The following is an 18,251-nucleotide window of genomic DNA, read 5'->3' on the forward strand; positions in this document are numbered from 1 at the left end:
GGCAGTAAGGGGTATAACTACTGTGTGGGGGCACTAAGGGGGTATAACTACTGTGGGGGCAGTAATGGGTATAACTACTGTGTGGGGGCAGTAAGGGGGTATAACTACTGTGGGGGCACTAAGGGGTATAACTACTGTGGGGGGGCAGTAAGGGGTATAACTACTGTGGGGGGCAGTAAGGGGGTATAACTACTATGTGGGGGCAGTAAGGGGTATAACTACTGTGTGGGGGCAATAAGGGGGTATAACTACTGTGGGGGGCTGTTAGGGGGTATAACTACTGTGGGGCAGTAAGGGGTATAACTACTGTGTGGGGCAGTAAGGGGTATAACTACTGTGTGGGGACAGTAAGGGGGTATAACTACTGTGGGGGGCATGGAGTAAGGGGGTATAACTACTGTGGGAGGGCAGTTAGGGGGTATAACTACTGTGGGGGCAGTAAGGGGTATAACTACTGTGTGGGGGCAGTAAGGGGTATAACTACTGTGGGGGGGCAGTAAGGGGTATAACTACTGTGGGGGGGCAGTAAGGGGGTATAACTACTGTGTGGGGGCAGTAAGGGGTATAACTACTGTGGGGGGGCAGTAAGGGGTATAACTACTGTGGGGGGGCAGTAAGGGGTATAACTTCTGTGGGGAGGGGGCAGTAAGGGGTATAACTACTGTGGGGGGGCAGAAAGGGGTATAACTACTGTGGGGGGGGGGGCAGTAAGGGGTATAACTACTGTGTGTGGGCACTAAGGGGGTATAACTACTGTGGGGGGGCAGTAAGGGGTATAACTTCTGTGGGGGGGCAGTAAGGGGCATAACTTCTGTGGGGGGGGCAGTAAGGGGTATAACTACTGTGGGGGGGGGGCAGTAAGGGGTATAACTACTGTGGGGGGGGGGGCAGTAAGGGGTATAACTACTGTGGGGGCAGTAAGGGGGTGTAACTACTGTGGGGGGGGGGGCAGTAAGGGGTATAACTACTGTGGGGGGGGGCAGTAAGGGGTATAACTACTGTGGGGGGGCAGTAAGGTGTATAACTACTATGTGGGGGCAGTAAGGGGGTATAACTACTGTGGGGGGCAGTAAGGGGTATAACTTCTGTGGGGGGCAGTAATGGGTATAACTTCTGTGGGGGGCAGTAAGGGGTATAACTACTGTGGGGGGCAGTAAGGGGTATAACTTCTGTGGGGGGGGGCAGTAAGGGGTATAACTACTGTGGGGGCAGTAAGGGGGTATAACTACTGTGGGGGGGCAGTAAGGGGGTATAACTACTGTGGGGGGGGCAGTAAGGGGTATAACTACTGTGGGGGGGCAGTAAGGGGTATAACTACTGTGTGGGGGCAGTAAGGGGGTATAACTTCTGTGGGGGGGCAGTAAGGGGGTATAACTTCTGTGGGGGGGCAGTAAGGGGTATAACTACTGTGGGGGGGCAGTAAGGGGTATAACTACTGTGTGGGGGCAGTAAGGGGGTATAACTTCTGTGGGGGGGCAGTAAGGGGTATAACTACTGTGGGTGGGGCAGTAAGGGGTATAACTACTGTGTGGGGGCAGTAAGGGGTATAACTACTGTGGGGGGCAGTAAGGGGTATAACTACTGTGGGGGGGGGCAGTAAGGGGGTATAACTACTGTGGGGGGGCAGTAAGGGGTATAACTTCTGTGGGGGGCAGTAAGGGGTATAACTACTGTGGGGGCAGTAAGGGGTATAACTACTGTAGGGGGGCAGTAAGGGGGTATAACTACTGTGGGGGGGCAGTAAGGGGGTATAACTACTGTGGGGGCAGTAAGGGGTATAACTACTGTGGGGGGGCAGTAAGGGGTATAACTACTGTGGGGGCAGTAAGGGGTATAACTACTGTGGGGGCAGTAAGGGGTATAACTACTGTGGGGGGGGCAGTAAGGGGTATAACTACTGTGGGGGGGGCAGTAAGGGGGTATAACTACTGTGGGGGGGGGGGCAGTAAGGGGTATAACTACTGTGGGGGGGGCAGTAAGGGTATAACTACTGTGGGGGGGCAGTAAGGGGGTATAACTACTGTGGGGGGCAGTAAGGGGGTGTAACTACTGTGGGGGGCAGTAAGGGGTATAACTACTGTGGGGGGGGGCAGTAAGGGGTATAACTACTGTGGGGGGGCAGTAAGGGGTATAACTACTGTGGGGGGCAGTAAGGGGTATAACTACTGTGGGGGGGCAGTAAGGGGTATAACTACTGTGGGGGGCAGTAAGGGGTATAACTACTGTGGGGGGGCAGTAAGGGGGTATAACTACTGTGGGGGGCAGTAAGGGGGTGTAACTACTGTGGGGGGGGGGCAGTAAGGGGTATAACTACTGTGTGGGGCAGTAAGGGGTATAACTACTGTGGGGGGCACTCAGGGGGTATACCTACTATGTGGGGGCAGTAAGGGGTATAACTACTGTGTGGGGGGCAGTAAGGGGTATAACTACTGTGTGGGGCATGGAGTAAGGGGGTATAACTACTGTGGGGGGCAGTAAGGGGTATAACTACTGTGGGGGCAGTAAGGGGTATAACTACTGTGGGGGCAGTAAGGGGTATCACTACTGTGTGGGGGCAGTAAGGGGTATCACTACTGTGTGGGGGGCAGTAAGGGGTATCACTACTGTGTGGGGGGCAGTAAGGGGTATCACTACTGTGTGGGGGGCAGTAAGGGGTATAGCTACTATGTGGGGGCAGTAAGGGGGGTATAACTACTGTGTGGGGCAGTAAGGGGTATAACTACTGTGGGGGGGGGCAGTAAGGGGTATAGCTACTATGTGGGGGCAGTAAGGGGTATCACTACTGTGGGGGGGGCAGTAAGGGGTATAGCTACTATGTGGGGGCAGTAAGGGGTATAACTACTGTGGGGGCACTAAGGGGGCTGGGCAGGATTGGACTGTAGAGGGGCACTGGGCGGATTGGGATTGATGTCTGTGCTCTCAGCTGCAGATGTTGGGGGTTGTGCTCCTGGGGAGCACGGAGCATGAAGTAACGCAGAGGATTCCTGTGAATTATGGCTCCTGAACGATGATGGCGCAGAAGTCACGCCCCCGCGGAGCTGCGGTGGAACCAGCTGATCGCCCGACCATTGGAAGTACCGATAACAAGGCGACCGTCCTGGCGGGAGCCGTCCTTCCACCCGACAAAGCGGCCACCAGGTGGAATTCACCATCAGCCCCTGAAACCTAATGTCCATAACCTTTCACCACAGACAAGGTTCCTATTCCACTTACGACAAAGGGTCTCACTTTACGGCTTCTGCACTCATTTAACCCAAAACTACTCCAGTCACTTTGGCCGCTGAAAAAAAACTACGGTTCACCGCAAGGCACTCTGGGATTGTTCAACCTCGTTCTGATCTCAATCGACGTCATTCTGCAAGGCCTCTATTCCCGATGCCGCGGCGCCGCATTCCTATAGGACGACGGGCTGCAGCCAATCAGATGACAGGATGCTGGGAGGTGCCCGGAGAGACGGCTGCTGAGGAGGAGGGGACGTCGGTCCTCAGTGTGTAAGTGCCGGGATGGGTTTTGGTATGGCGAGAAGGGGACGGGAGCTGGGAGGCTGCTCTGTGAGGCCGTGGAGGAAGAGTGCCCCAGGGCAGGCAGGAACGGGGCAGCCCGGGGCCTTCAGGCCGTCACCCGGGGCCGAGTGTCTACAGAGGGGAGGAGAGTTATCTTCACTGCTGTGAGGAGAGATGGAGCTGTTGCCCATAGCAACCAATCCGATTCCAGCTTGTATCTTTCATAGCTCATCTGACAGATAAGAGCCGCCACCTGATTGGTTGGTTCCCTGTTCCCTTGTCCTGTCAGTCTGCTGTGCCCTCTGCTGAGGAACTACAACTCCCATTCTCCACAGTGGAGACCCGGACAGTGAGAGCGGTACATACCGCAAAGTGGACTCCCATCATGTAGGGAGTGCTGCACATGGTGGGGGTTATACTTCTAACTACTGGAGAGATGCAGACCGCCGCTGTAGACTGACACTTAAAGGGGTCGTCCACTTTCTGTGCCATGTAATGGTAAATGAGACGTGATGCCCGTAGAGTGGTTTACCCGTGTGCCCGCCTGGCGTCCTCTGCTCGGACGTAGTGTCTGGTGGACGGCAAAGGTCGGGGGCAGTGTGGAAGAGCAGCCGCAGGTCCGGTGGAGATGTCTGACGGCCGCACGCTGCCCCCTGTACTCGACCAGATGGGGGGCAGTGTGGAAGAGCAGCAGCCGCGGGGCCGGTGGAGATGTCTGACGGCCACACGCTGCCCCCTGTACTCGACCAGATGGGGGGCAGTGTGGACGAGCAGCAGCCACGGGGCCGGTGGAGATGTCTGACGGCCACACGCTGCCCCCTGTACTCGACCAGATGGGGGGCAGTGTGGAAGAGCAGCAGCCGCAGGGCCGGAGGAGATGTCTGATGGCCGCACGCTGCCCCCTGTACTCGACCAGATGGGGGGCAGTGTGGAAGAGCAGCAGCCGCGGGGCCGGAGGAGATGACTGACGGCCGCACGCTGCCCCCTGTACTCGACCAGATGGGGGGCAGTGTGGAAGAGCAGCCGCAGGGCCGGTGGAGATGTCTGATGGCCGCACGCTGCCCCCTGTACTCGACCAGATGGGGGGCAGTGTGGAAGAGCAGCCGCGGGGTCGGTGGAGATGTCTGATGGCCGCACGCTGCCCCCTGTACTCGACCAGATGGGGGGCAGTGTGGAAGAGCAGCAGCCGCAGGGCCGGTGGAGATGTCTGATGGCCGCACGCTGCCCCCTGTACTAGACCAGATGGGGGGCAGTGTGGAAGAGCAGCAGCCGCAGGGCCGGTGGAGATGTCTGACGGCCGCACGCTGCCCCCTGTACTCGACCAGATGGGGGGCAGTGTGGAAGAGCAGCAGCCGCAGGGCCGGTGGAGATGTCTGATGGCCGCACGCTGCCCCCTGTACTCGACCAGATGGGGGGCAGTGTGGAAGAGCAGCAGCCGCAGGGCCAGTGGAGATGTCTGACGGCCGCACGCTGCCCCCTGTACTCGACCAGATGGGGGGCAGTGTGGAAGAGCAGCAGCCGCGGGGCCGGTGGAGATGTCTGACGGCCGCACGCTGCCCCCTGTACTCGACCAGATGGGGGGCAGTGTGGAAGAGCAGCAGCCGCGGGGCCGGTGGAGATGTCTGACGGCCGCACACTGCCCCCTGTACTCGACCAGATGGGGGGCAGTGTGGAAGAGCAGCAGCCGCGGGGCCGGTGGAGATGTCTGACGGCCGCACACTGCCCCCTGTACTCGACCAGATGGGGGGCAGTGTGGAAGAGCAGCAGCCGCAGGGCCGGTGGAGATGTCTGATGGCCGCACGCTGCCCCCTGTACTCGACCAGATGGGGGGCAGTGTGGAAGAGCAGCAGTCGCAGGGCCAGGCAGAATGAACTTCACAGCCCCCCACTAACCTTCTCTGTTCTCCTCTGATGCCGCAGTCAATAGCCATTGCGGCATCTAGGCAGTTAGCGGGACAGGGCGGTCTCTGACAATGGCCCCTCGGCCTGCTATCACTGCGCGGCAGACACAGCCTAATAGCTGGCCGGACGTTGGTACACACGGTTCTTTATTATAAGAGCCCCGTCAACTAGTGGGACTTAAAATAATAGCTCTAGGTTAATAAACTTTATTTTAAAAAAAAGTGGTAAACCCCCCACATGGCATCACGTTTACCCTGGCCTGCCCTGCCCTGCCCTGCTAGTTGGCAGTTTCCAAAAACAACTGGGTTGTCCCATAAAAAACATTCTCCATTTTCCCCCGGCTCCTGGACCTGAACACTTCTGTAATTGTTCTAAATAAATCTTTAGTACAGCCACTGAGTTATTCAGTAAAATCTATTTGCATAGCGCCACCTGCTGTTCGTTATGTCCACTTCAGTAACATCGTTGAGGAGGTCACACATGCTCAGTGCCATCCTTCAGCTAGCTCTACTGTCAGAAGCTGTGACAATTCCTGGGAGCGAGCTAAAGCAGAATGGGCATGCCCCCCCCCCCCCCCTCAATGTGTGATTGCCAGTCCAACATCCCCCCCACCCGATTAGCTCTTCTACAGAAGCTTTGGCATCTACAGCTCCATCTATTGTGTGTAGCGGACCGCGCTGCAGTCACCAGCCCCGGGCACTGCACACAATGGCCGGAGCAGCAGATGGTTGGTGGGGTGTCCTGAGGAGAGGCCATCCAGATAACCCCTTTAATGAAGATGTCAAGCAGGACGGTCACACTCCAGCTTCTCCACGTCTGTTCGGCCTGACAGGACTGTTTGGTTTCAGTTTTCGGCCATATTCGTGGAAAGGTTTTGTAAAAATGAGGACAGTGAGGCAATGTTGACGCCATGTTTTATTAAGCCACTGGATCTCGGTACTAGAGATGTCTGTCTGAAATCTCGCACACCTAATCGTTGGCATACCTTCATATAGTGGTGACGGGAGGGATGTGATGAGGTCACACTGGGTTTCGTCAGCCATCTACCTTCTGTTCATTGATGTCTCCTTTTCTCCCTCTAGCAATCGTACAAGAAGGAAACGCTTTCTGCAGTTATGGCGGAGGACGTCCAGGCTCCTGTCGTCTACCAGCACCAGTACATGTGCTCAGAATGTGGTCTACTATTCAACGCCCTGGAAGATGTATTGCTTCATCAGCAGAACCATGTTGGAGGTGGGATCCAAGCGACAGTCTCCCAAGATGTTTCCCTGCAATTGGGCGAGCTGCAAGGCTTAGTCCATGAAAGCCAGTACCAGTGTTTAGAGTACGGACAAGTCCTGCTGACCCCGGACGAGCTGCTTCATCACCAGGAGATGCACATGCGGGAGTTTCCCCAGGCTCCTGCTTCTCCATCATCAGCCAACGGCCAGATACATTACCAGTGCTCTGAATGTAAAGAACTCTTCACTTCTCCTGAACTGTGGCTTTCTCACCGCCAGAAACACGAGAAGCAAGACCACCAACCTCAACAAAGTGTCGTCCTTCAGACCGGATCCGGTCTCCAAGCTGTGCTCAGCGTGCAAAATGTTCTCGTAGATGAAAGGGCTTTGAATGGTTGGGGAGTGGAAATGGCTTCTTCGGAAGATGCTGCAGAATCTGTGCCAAGGACGTGCCCATCTGCGTCATCTGAAAAGCTGCCTGTACAGGGAGAGGTGATCCAACTTCCAGAGGTGCATTCGTACGAGTGCTCAGAGTGCAGCCAGGTGTTTAACACACCCGAGGAATTTCTTGAGCACCAAGGTCGGCACTTCAGGGAATCTGAAAAAGAAAGTTCAGCATCTCCGCGGTATGGAAGCACCGATAACGCTGCTCTATTCCCCGGTATTCTAGAGAAGCTGCGCAAGGATTGGATGATAGAAGAAAGAGAGGAGCTGATTAGAGAGAGGTTTGGGGTAGTACAAAGGGTGTACCAGTGTCAGGAGTGCAAGAAGGAGTGTGGCACTAGTGAGGAACTGCGGCGGCATCGCAAAGAGCACCAGAATGAAGAATACCCATGCCCGGACTGTGACCGTCTCTTCACCTCTGCCAGCAGACTGCAGTCTCACCGTCGCGTGCATGTGGAAGGCACCTTACAGTGTCCAAACTGCTACAAGGTATTTAAAAAAGAGGCCTCGCTGGAGCAGCACATGCGAGTGCACCGGGGGGAGGCGTTATTCCTGTGCGTGGATTGTGGCGTGGGCTTTGGCACAGAAATCACATTGGTCTTGCATCGGAAAAGCCACACGGCGGATCCTTTACATCGCTGCCACTGTGGAAAAACGTTTAGTAATATGACAAAGTTCTTGTACCACAGAAGGACCCATGCTGGTAAAAGTGGCACCCGTGTTCCTAGACCAGACAGGCCCAACATCTTGGGCAGGGAGAAACCTGTAGGTCTGGGACATTTTGCACAAATTCCGGCAGTGCCGACTGCAGTGATGTTACCAGTTCCAGAGGTGTCTCTTGTGGATGTACAGAATAGCAGAGACGATGCAGAGAACGTACAATCCAAAGAAAATGGATTAGCTACCCACATTTCATCGGAAGAACCAAAGACCACGCCAGAGTGTGAGCCTGAGAGCTTCAGGTGCCCTCAGTGCAGCAAGGAGTTCTCCACCCGTCTGAAAATGGTGCAACACAGACGAGCCGTCCATGTTACAGAGAGGAAGCACAAATGTACCGTGTGCGGGAAACACTTTAAGAAACAGGTGCACTTGCGGAACCATATGCGCACGCACACTGGCGAACGCCCCTTCCAGTGTTCAGCTTGTGGCAAGGCCTTTGGAACCCACACCAATCTGACACGGCACCACCTCACCCACACTGGAGAAAAGCCATATAAGTGCGAGGTGTGCAGCCGCAGGTTCACACAGAATTCCAATCTGCAGCAGCATCGAGTCTTGCACACTGGTTCTCGGCCGTTCTCCTGTAATGTCTGCGGCCTAAAGTTTAACAGAGCTTCCAATCTGACGTTGCATCAGATCAAGCACACGGGTGTCCTCCCTTACAAGTGTCCAGACTGTGATCAGACGTTCCTGCGGAAAAAGTTAATGCAGTTACATCAGCTCGAGCACCAGGGTAAAGCCCTCATCCACTGCAAGGACTGTGGAGCAGTGTTCACGGACGAGTCGCTGCTCTCCCGACACCAGTGTCGCAGCAAAAGCTCGAGTCAGCATATATGTCCTACCTGTAATAAAATACTGAATTCAGAAAGTAGCCTATATCTTCATCTCCTCCTGCACACTGGCCAGCGCCCCTTTAAGTGCCTTGTATGCGGCAAATATTTCCCCAGCCAAAGCAGTGCGGCGAGGCACCAGAAGTATCACTCTGGGGTCCGGCCTCATAGGTGCACCTATTGTGGAAAAGCTTTTTCTGCTTCCTTCAGTTTACGGCTCCATCTTAGAATACACACAGGGGAGCGTCCTTTCCCCTGCTTGGACTGTGGCAAAAAGTTTCGACAAGCTGCCCACTTGAGAGAGCACCGCCGAATTCACACAAGGGAAAGGCCCCATCGCTGCCAGGACTGTGGCATGTCATTTGTCCAGTCCCTGCATCTTGCAGAGCACAGACACATCCACGCGGGAGAGAGACCGCACTTGTGTACGGACTGTGGCAAGAGGTTCAAGTCTCTATCTAATCTGCGGAGCCATCTAAAAACTCATCGGAGCCTGGCTCAGCCGCAGCAAACCATCATGTGCACAGAGCTGGGACAGACCATAGCCATCATTGAGAGCGTGGAGCCGCTCCCCTTAGCGGAAACCATCGAAATCTATCAGGCCGCCCTGGAGGGTAACTTACAGGTGGAAGATGTGACCATCTAGAGCTCCTCTCCACTCTCTGTATATAGCAGCATTTTTTCTGTTATGTTAATGTTATGGACGGTATTAATGCTTAATATAAAAGGACTAGATTTATAAATGGTTGTCACGTCTTCCCTAACTTAACACCAGTGGAAGAGCTTGCGCTCAACAGCCTGCCCCATATTCAGATTGATGGCACTGTGCTGTACACAGGCACACTGCAGGTAAGGGGCATACTTTATACTGCAGCTCTGCCACACTCCTGTGATTGGGGCTAAGCTGCAATATCAGACACAACCTGTGTACGAGAGTGGCGCTGCTGTGCTCGTCTCCTCCGATACCGCCCTGTAATGAACCTAGTGTACATGTTCTTGGGTATACAGTCCAATTTAGCAGCATAGGATGTGACATTTCCCAAAAGTGCATGTCCGAAGGGGGATATGGATTACTCGGAATATACAGTGTGAATGTGGGCATCTCCATGGCCACGGAGGATGGTGTGTATCCCTGGGACATGCATGCCCGGTCTGGTAAGCTTCTGTGTGTCCAATGTAGGAGGGTTAAATCTCAGATCTGACAGACTGGACGGCTCAGAGGGGGTGTACAGATGAGAAAATGATGATTACACTGACCGGTAATTGGATTTTCCTGACCCCACGACAGCACCTTAGAGAGATGGCTCTGCCTCCAGGACAGGAAACCTGCAGCATTAAAAAGGTGGCGCCGCTCTCCCACCTCAGTGAGTTTCCAGAGCATGAGAGGGACTCCCCTTTATATTAGTTTAATTTCACAAGTATATATTAGGGCTGCACGATATGGGAATTTTGTGCGATTGCGATTAGGGCCCTAAAAATTGCGATAACGATATGCGATGCAATATTTTAAAGGAATTGTGCTAGAGGTCTATTTGCTTGGATTTTCCCATATGAGCTGCTGACGCGGCTGGGTATGACATAGTTATGGGGGATCTGTGGATGATGCTGTTATATGGGGGATCTGTGGAGGGTGCTGTTATATGGGGGATCTGTGGAGGGTGCTGTTATATGGGGGATCTGTGGAGGGTGCTGTTATATGGGGGATCTGTGGAGGGTGCCGTTATATGGGGGATCTGTGGAGGGTGCCGTTATATGGGGGATCTGTGGAGGGTGCCGTTATATGGGGGATCTGTGGAGGGTGCCGTTATATGGGGGATCTGTGGAGGGTGCCGTTATATGGGGGATCTGTGGAGGGTGCCGTTATATGGGGGATCTGTGGAGGGTGCCGTTATATGGGGGATCTGTGGAGGGTGCCGTTATATGGGGGATCTGTGGAGGGTGCCGTTATATGGGGGATCTGTGGAGGGTGCCGTTATATGGGGGATCTGTGGAGGGTGCCGTTATATGGGGGATCTGTGGAGGGTGCCGTTATATGGGGGATCTGTGGAGGGTGCCGTTATATGGGGGATCTGTGGAGGGTGCCGTTATATGGGGGATCTGTGGAGGGTGCCGTTATATGGGGGATCTGTGGAGGGTGCCGTTATATGGGGGATCTGTGGAGGGTGCCGTTATATGGGGGATCTGTGGAGGGTGCCGTTATATGGGGGATCTGTGGAGGGTGCCGTTATATGGGGGATCTGTGGAGGGTGCCGTTATATGGGGGATCTGTGGAGGGTGCCGTTATATGGGGGATCTGTGGAGGGTGCCGTTATATGGGGGATCTGTGGAGGGTGCCGTTATATGGGGGATCTGTGGAGGGCGCCGTTATATGGGGGATCTGTGGAGGGCGCCGTTATATGGGGGATCTGTGGAGGGCGCCGTTATAGGGGGGATCTGTGGAGGGCGCCGTTATAGGGGGGATCTGTGGAGGGCGCCGTTATATGGGGGATCTGTGGAGGGCGCCGTTATATGGGGGATCTGTGGAGGACGCCGTTATATGGGGGACCTGTGGAGGGCGCTGTTATAGGGGATGTGTGGAGGACACATAGGGCCATGAGGGGGGCCAGCTTAAGACATATAGCATCTTATGCTGGTCCCCCTCATGTGTCCTAAACTGGGCACATAACTGCCTTTTGCATGTAAAGGGTTTTACTAGTGTGTGTGTGTGGGTGAAACCATCTCTCTCCTAACAGGTCCGGCCTCTGTACTCACTATGAATGCAATGCTCTGCAGCGAGGTGGCCGGCCGGCGCGTGACTGACGTCACTTAGTAACGCTCCTGCTTCCTGAAGTGGGAGGAGCGTTACTAAGTGACGTCAGTCACGCGCTGGCCGGCCACCTCGCTGCCGCGCATTGCATTCATAGTGAGTACAGAGGCTGGTGTTCCGAGCGCCCGTAATTTTTGCCTACCCCAACTCTGCTGAGGCTTCCGGCGCATGCGCGATGGGCCATAAATCTAACCTGCACTGGCCGTGAAATTTTGGTACCCAACTCGCGCGTGCGCACTGGTCCATAATTTTTGCCTACCCTCTCTGCTTAGGCTCCCGGCGCATGCGCGTGGGCCATAAATCTAACCCCCCGTCGGCGTGTTCACATTCACTTGCCGTGAAATGTTGGTACCATAGTTAGTTCTGCGCAGGCGCTAACACACCTTTTCAGCCACTGAGGTGGCGAGCTCGGTGACACACCTCCTTCTGAGCCTTCCGATGCCTCTACGTCACTACCGGAAGTGACGAGGGTACCAACTTTTTACAGGTACCAACTTTTCACGGAACACCGGACCTGTTAGGAGAGAGATTGTTTCACAAACTATGAATTATCACATGTTGGTAAGGATGATTAGTCAGCCTGCATTTGTGGGAGGGGCGGAGGCTCTTCATATACGAGGCACAGCCTCACTCCCCGGCGGGCGTTCTCGGGTGCACTCGCTCCCCGGCGGGCGTTCTCGGGTGCACTCGCTCCCCGGCGGGCGTTCTCGGGTGCACTCGCTCCCCGGCGGGCGTTCTCGGGTGCACTCGCTCCCCGGCGGGCGTTCTCGGGTGCACTCGCTCCCCGGGTGCACTCGCTCCCTACGTAAGTAGGTTGGGCCGGGGCCGTCTCTCCTGGCCGGTCGGAACCGACTTTGTTAGCGAACGGGAGGCTTTGCCTCAGAATCTGCTCCCTCAGGTTTGCTCGTTGGGGCTAAATACTTCCATTTTCTTTTCAATTTTGTTTGTTGGTAATAGGAGTTAGTTCCTATAAATCTTACAAGTTTCACTTTGTTTCGTTCGTCTCGTATGAAAAGTTACTTCAGCCGGTTTGCTGTAAAGAAAGAGTTACCCGGCTGCATGTGACGTCATGTTTGGAGATCGGACGCAGCGTTTATTGTTTAGGCCTCTTGCTGTAGCTGTTCCTTGCCATGTGTCTCCCCCCCGCTACCACCATCCTTAGACTTCATGTATTTCACTTTCGTAAGCCGTGTACCGGGATGGGCTCCCCAGGATACAGCAAAGTCACAGACAAGGAAAGCGACACTGACACCAGCTTTATATGCAAGAATAAACTTTACTTTGGAAACCGTATTAACACAAGTACAAACAGTATAAGTAATACCCCAGGCCCACAGTCACCGTCCCTGTCCGAGGGACAGGCCTATCTCGTTGGCGCATACAGCAGAGCCTACAAGTCGTACTGTGCCGCTATAGAGGACACACCTAACCGGTGGCAGACGCAGCAGAGCCTGCAAGTCAATTACTGCGCTGCAGTCCAGTACAGTAAGGCCTAGCAAAGCTATAACCCTATCTAACTAGCTATTACAAGGCCTAGGCTAGTCTCTGTTACTTTAGGCGCCAAACAGTAAGTACAATTGGTAATCAGGTGTACTGACCTGCATCCGTTCTGGGCCCTAGGATGCTGCTTAGGGTACTTTCACACTTGCGGCAGGACGGATCCGACAGGCTGTTCACCATGTCGGATCCGTCCTGCGGCTATTTCGCCGTGCCCGCGGACCGCCGCTCCGTCCCCATTGACTATAATGGGGACGGGGGCGGAGCTCCGACGCAGCACGGAGAAAGGCCGCCGGACTAAAATTACTGCATGTCAGGCTTTTTAGTCCGGCGGCTTTCTCCGTGCACCGCCGTGCTGCGCCGGAGCTCAGCCCCCGTCCCCATTGTAGTCCTTGGGGTGTCTTCTTTCCAAAGTGGGGTCACATGTGGGGTATTTATACTGCCCAGGCTTTTTAGGGGCCCGAAAGTGTGAGAAGAAGTCTGGGATCCAAATGTCTAAAAATGCCCTCCTAAAAGGAATTTGGGCCCCTTTGCGCATCTAGGCTGCAAAAAAGTGTCACACATGTGGTATCGCCGTACTCAGGAGAAGTTGGGCAATGTGTTTTGGGGTGTCATTTTACATATACCCATGCTGGGTGAGAGAAATATCTTGGTCAAATGCCAACTTTGTATAAAAAAATAGGAAAAGTTGTCTTTTGCCAAGATATTTCTCTCACCCAGCATGGGTATATGTAAAATGACACCCCAAAACACATTCCCCAACTTCTCCTGAGTACGGCGATACCAGATGTGTGACACTTTTCTGCAGCCTAGGTGGGCAAAGGGGCGCATATTCCAAAGTGCACCTTTCGGATTTCACAGGCCATTTTTTACAGATTTTGATTGCAAGGTACTTCTTACACATTTGGGCCCCTAAATTGCCAGGGCAGTATAACTACCCCACAAGTTACCCCATTTTGGAAAGAAGACACCCCAAGGTATTCCGTGAGGGGCATGGCGAGTTCCTAGAATTTTTTATTTTTTGTCACAAGTTAGCGGAAAATGATGATTTTTCTTTTTTTTTCTTTTTTCCTTACAAAGTCTCATATTCCACTAACTTGCGACAAAAAAAAAAAAATTCTAGGAACTCGCCATGCCCCTCACAGAATACCTTGGGGTGTCTTCTTTCCAAAATGGGGTCACTTGTGGGGTAGTTATACTGCCCTGGCAATTTAGGGGCCCAAATGTGTGAGAAGTACCTTGCAATCAAAATCTGTAAAAAAATGGCCTGTGAAATCCGAAAGGTGCACTTTGGAATATGCGCCCCTTTGCCCACCTTGGCTGCAAAAAAGTGTCACACATCTGGTATCGCCGTACTCAGGAGAAGTTGGGGAATGTGTTTTGGGGTGTCATTTTACATATACCCATGCTGGGTGAGAAAAATATCTTGGTCAAATGCCAACTTTGTATAAAAAAATGGGAAAAGTTGTCTTTTGCCAAGATATTTCTCTCATCCAGCATGGGTATATGTAAAATGACACCCCAAAACACATTCCCCAACTTCTCCTGAGTACGGCGATACCAGATGTGTCACACTTTTTTGCTGCCAAGGTGGGCAAAGGGGCACATATTCCAAAGTGCACCTTTCAGATTTTGCAGGCCATTTTTTACAGATTTTGATTGCAAAGTTCTTCTCACACATTTGGGCCCCTAAATTGCCAGGGCAGTATAACTACGCCACAAGTGACCCCATTTTGGAAAGAAGACACCCCAAGGTATTCCGTGAGGGGCATGGCGAGTTCCTATAATTTTTTATTTTTTGTCGCAAGTTAGTGGAATATGAGACTTTGTAAGAAAAATAAAAAAAATAAAAATCATCATCATTTTCCGCTAACTTGTGACAAAAAATAAAAAGTTCTATGAACTCACTATGCCCATCAGTGAATACCTTAGGGTGTCTACTTTCCGAAATGGGGTCATTTGTGGGGGTTTTCTACTGTTTGGGCATTGTAGATCCTCAGGAAACATGACAGGTGCTCAGAAAGTCAGAGCTGTTTCAAAAAGCGGAAATTCACATTTTTGTACCATAGTTTGTAAATGCTATAACTTTTACCCAAACCATTTTTTTTTTGCCCAAACATTTTTTTTTTATCAAAGACATGTAGAACAATAAATTTGGCGAAAAATTTATATATGGATGTCGTTTTTTTTGCAAAATTTTACAGCTGAAAGTGAAAAATGTCATTTTTTTGCAAAAAAATCGTTACATTTTGATTAATAACAAAAAAAGTAAAAATGACAGCAGCAATAAAATACCACCAAATGAAAGCTCCATTAGTGAGAAGAAAAGGAGGTAAAATTCATTTGGGTGGTAAGTTGCATGACCGAGCGATAAACGGTGAAAGGAGTGTAGTGCCGAAGTGTAAAAAGTGCTCTGGTCATGAAGGGGGTTTCACCTAGCGGGGCTGAAGTGGTTAAACATAAACATTATACAGGCAGAGCTTCTCCACAATCTCATACTTTCATGCTCTGCTGTTATCCTGAGCGGCATTTACACTTTCGGCTTTTATTTAATGTCTTATGCTGCATCCGCACGTCTTCACTGTACTGCACTTTCCTACTCTTGGTTCGTATTCACTCAGATTGGTCTCACATTCAAGCTGCGCTCACCTGTTGGCTGTGACATCTCATTCCGTCCCCAGCCGACAGCCGGATCCGTATTACATGCCTGTTATTACATGTTGTATACTCGGCTTACAGCTATAGCTGCTACTGTTACTCCGTTTTCATGCTCTGGACGCACCACCCTGGTGTTCCCACCTTGCTCCACTCACAACCAGAGCTGCGTTTATACCAAATTTCATGCTCTGCTTATACCCAAAGTTGTGTTCACACTTCTTCTGCTACACCAGGTCGTATACCCCACTCACCAAAGCCGCTTTCCATGTCTGCGGTCACATCAAGTTAATATTCCGTTCACATCCAAAGCTGCGTCCGCATGTCTGCTTTTCACATCTTGTCCTATACTCCTTTCACTACTAGAGCTGTGTCCACGTGTCTGCCTTCGCATCACGTCAATACTCTGCTCACTTTCAGTTTGCATTTATACGTCTGCTTTATACCATGCTTTTCATGCGCTACCCGTACTCAGAGCTGCGCCTATACCATGTTTTTTAGGTACCACTCACATCCAAAGCTGCATTCACCCATTTGTTTTGTTACATCATGTGTTGTACTCTGCTCCCACTCAAAGCTGCATTCTCCTGTTTATTGCTACATCATGGTTTTGCTCAATCTCCCCGGGGCAGTCTGCACCCACCGCCCCGGTACCTCTCTCCTGACAAACATAACTGCGTTCTTTCCAGGCTTACGTTCCCTTCCTCGGTGGTCTGTTACATTCCATAGGCCTACTTTCTGTTTAATCCTGGTTCGTAATCACTCAGACTGGTCTCCTGTTACTTCTGGTTCATGATCACTCAGACTGGTCTCCTGTTACTTCTGGTTCGTATTCACTCAGACTGGTCTCCTGTTACTTCTGGTTCGTAATCACTCAGACTGGTCTCCTTTACTTCTGGTTCGTAATCACTCAGACTGGTCTCCTGTTACTTCTGGTTCGTATTCACTCAGATTGGTCTCCTGCCACAGTTTACCAAACAGCTCCTCAGCGGAGGTCAGTGGGCCAGTAAGTTTCATGCTATGTTTTCACAAGCTGTTCGTGTGTTTGTCACGATAAGAGACTTCTCTTGGTGAACTTGCAATGCCCCAGGCATTTCATGTTTACGTTTATGGTTCGCGGTGGTTAATGTTTTATGTACTGTATGCACGTGCTTCAGATTACTAATGTCTATATTTTTAATGCCTGTTGGCAGTCATGTTCCTTAGGCCACCTTCTAGCCAATCCAATCATTCAAGTCGCTTCATATGCCATCAGGTCCGGCTTACGTTTTAATTACTTATCGTCACCGCAACGTCATCCCTCTGGCTTCGGGGGCCCTATGACTGATCCGGCCTCATGTCTCCGGGGGCCCCATGCCCGTTTTACATGTTTTGTTTGTTAAGGGTACGACATGGTTGTAGGCTGGTTAGTGTCCCAGGTTTGCTGTTGGAGGGGGTCATGGTTATGCGAGTCCCCAAGGCATTCTGGTGCTGCATAAGTGGTTTATTAAAAAATTTAAAAATAATCATAAGAGGCTCGCACGAGTGGCTCTTCGCTTATAGGACCTCACGACTGGTATCGTCATTCGTAGTTTGCATGGTCATCTGATACTTGTCCCGCCATAAGGGGCTCTCACGCATGGCTCCCGCCATAAGGGGCTCGCTGGAGTGGCTCTTGGCTTAGAGGATTTCACAATTGTCATCGACATTGGTAGGTCATACGGCCGTCTGATACTATTTTCCATGGCGCACCTTTCAGAAGTTTTCTTTTGTTCATTTTACAGATTAGTACTTGCGGTTCATTTCAGCCTCATTTCATTAAGAAGCTTTACCCCATGTCTTTGTCTTTCTAGGTTATCGAGTCCCGGTTGCTTACTAAACCCGTTGGGTTAAGCCCCAATCTTTTCCCCAGCCGTCCTTAATTCTAAGGTTCGCATCACGGCGGCTGCCCGGCCCCATGGGCCCCTGGTGGTTGCTTCGGCCCCATGGCTTCAGGGGTCTGGACAATGGTTGTCTGTCCACCTGGGCAGCTATGCTTTTGAATGACTTTTATCTTTACCTGCTTGCCAGCTTATGTTATTAATTTTAGTTAGGCCTCATGCACACGACCGTTGTGTGCATCCGTGGCCGTTGTGCCGTTTTCCGTTTTTTTTTTTTCCTCGCGGACCCATTGACTTTCAATGGGTCCGTGGAAAAATCGGAAAATGCACCGTTTTGCAGCCGAGGCCATGATCCGTGTATCCTGTCCTATATTTTTTTTTTGACGGACAACGGTTCACGGACCCATTCAAGTCAATGGGTCCGTGAAAGAACACGGATGCACACAAGATTGGCATCCGTGTCCGTGATCCGTGGCCGTAGGTTACTTTCATACAGACGGATCCGAAGATCCGTCTGCATAAAAGCTTTTTCGTTTTCACTTCGTGAAAACTCATTTCCGACAGTATATTCTAACACAGAGGCGTTCCCATGGTGATGGGGACGCTTCAAGTTAAAATATACCATCGGATTGGAGAAAACTCTGATCCGATGGTATAAAAGGGACTCCAGACTTTACATTGAAAGTCAATGGGGGACGGATCCGTTTGAAATGGCACCATATTGTGTCAACTTCAAACGGATCCGTCCCCATTGACTTGCATTGTAATTCAGGACGGATCCGTTTGGCTCCTCACGGCCTGGCGGACTCCAAAACG

At 52.0% G+C, this 18,251-nt stretch overlaps 1 protein-coding gene across 1 annotated transcript; it reads left to right on the forward strand.

Annotated features, from left to right (window-relative positions):
- The first annotated feature begins 3,413 nt into the window (after positions 1–3,413).
- ZNF574 (zinc finger protein 574) lies at positions 3,414–9,850 on the forward strand. The gene is made up of 2 exons (XM_044278429.1): positions 3,414–3,491; positions 6,487–9,850. Exon 2 carries the CDS (start codon positions 6,520–6,522, stop codon positions 9,262–9,264), a length of 2,745 nt encoding a protein of 914 aa, XP_044134364.1. The 5' UTR covers positions 3,414–3,491; positions 6,487–6,519; the 3' UTR covers positions 9,265–9,850.
- The last annotated feature ends 8,401 nt before the right edge of the window (positions 9,851–18,251 follow it).

The sequence above is a fragment of the Bufo gargarizans genome, chromosome 2 (assembly GCF_014858855.1).
Source record: "Bufo gargarizans isolate SCDJY-AF-19 chromosome 2, ASM1485885v1, whole genome shotgun sequence".
Classification (NCBI taxonomy): Eukaryota; Metazoa; Chordata; class Amphibia; order Anura; family Bufonidae; genus Bufo; species Bufo gargarizans.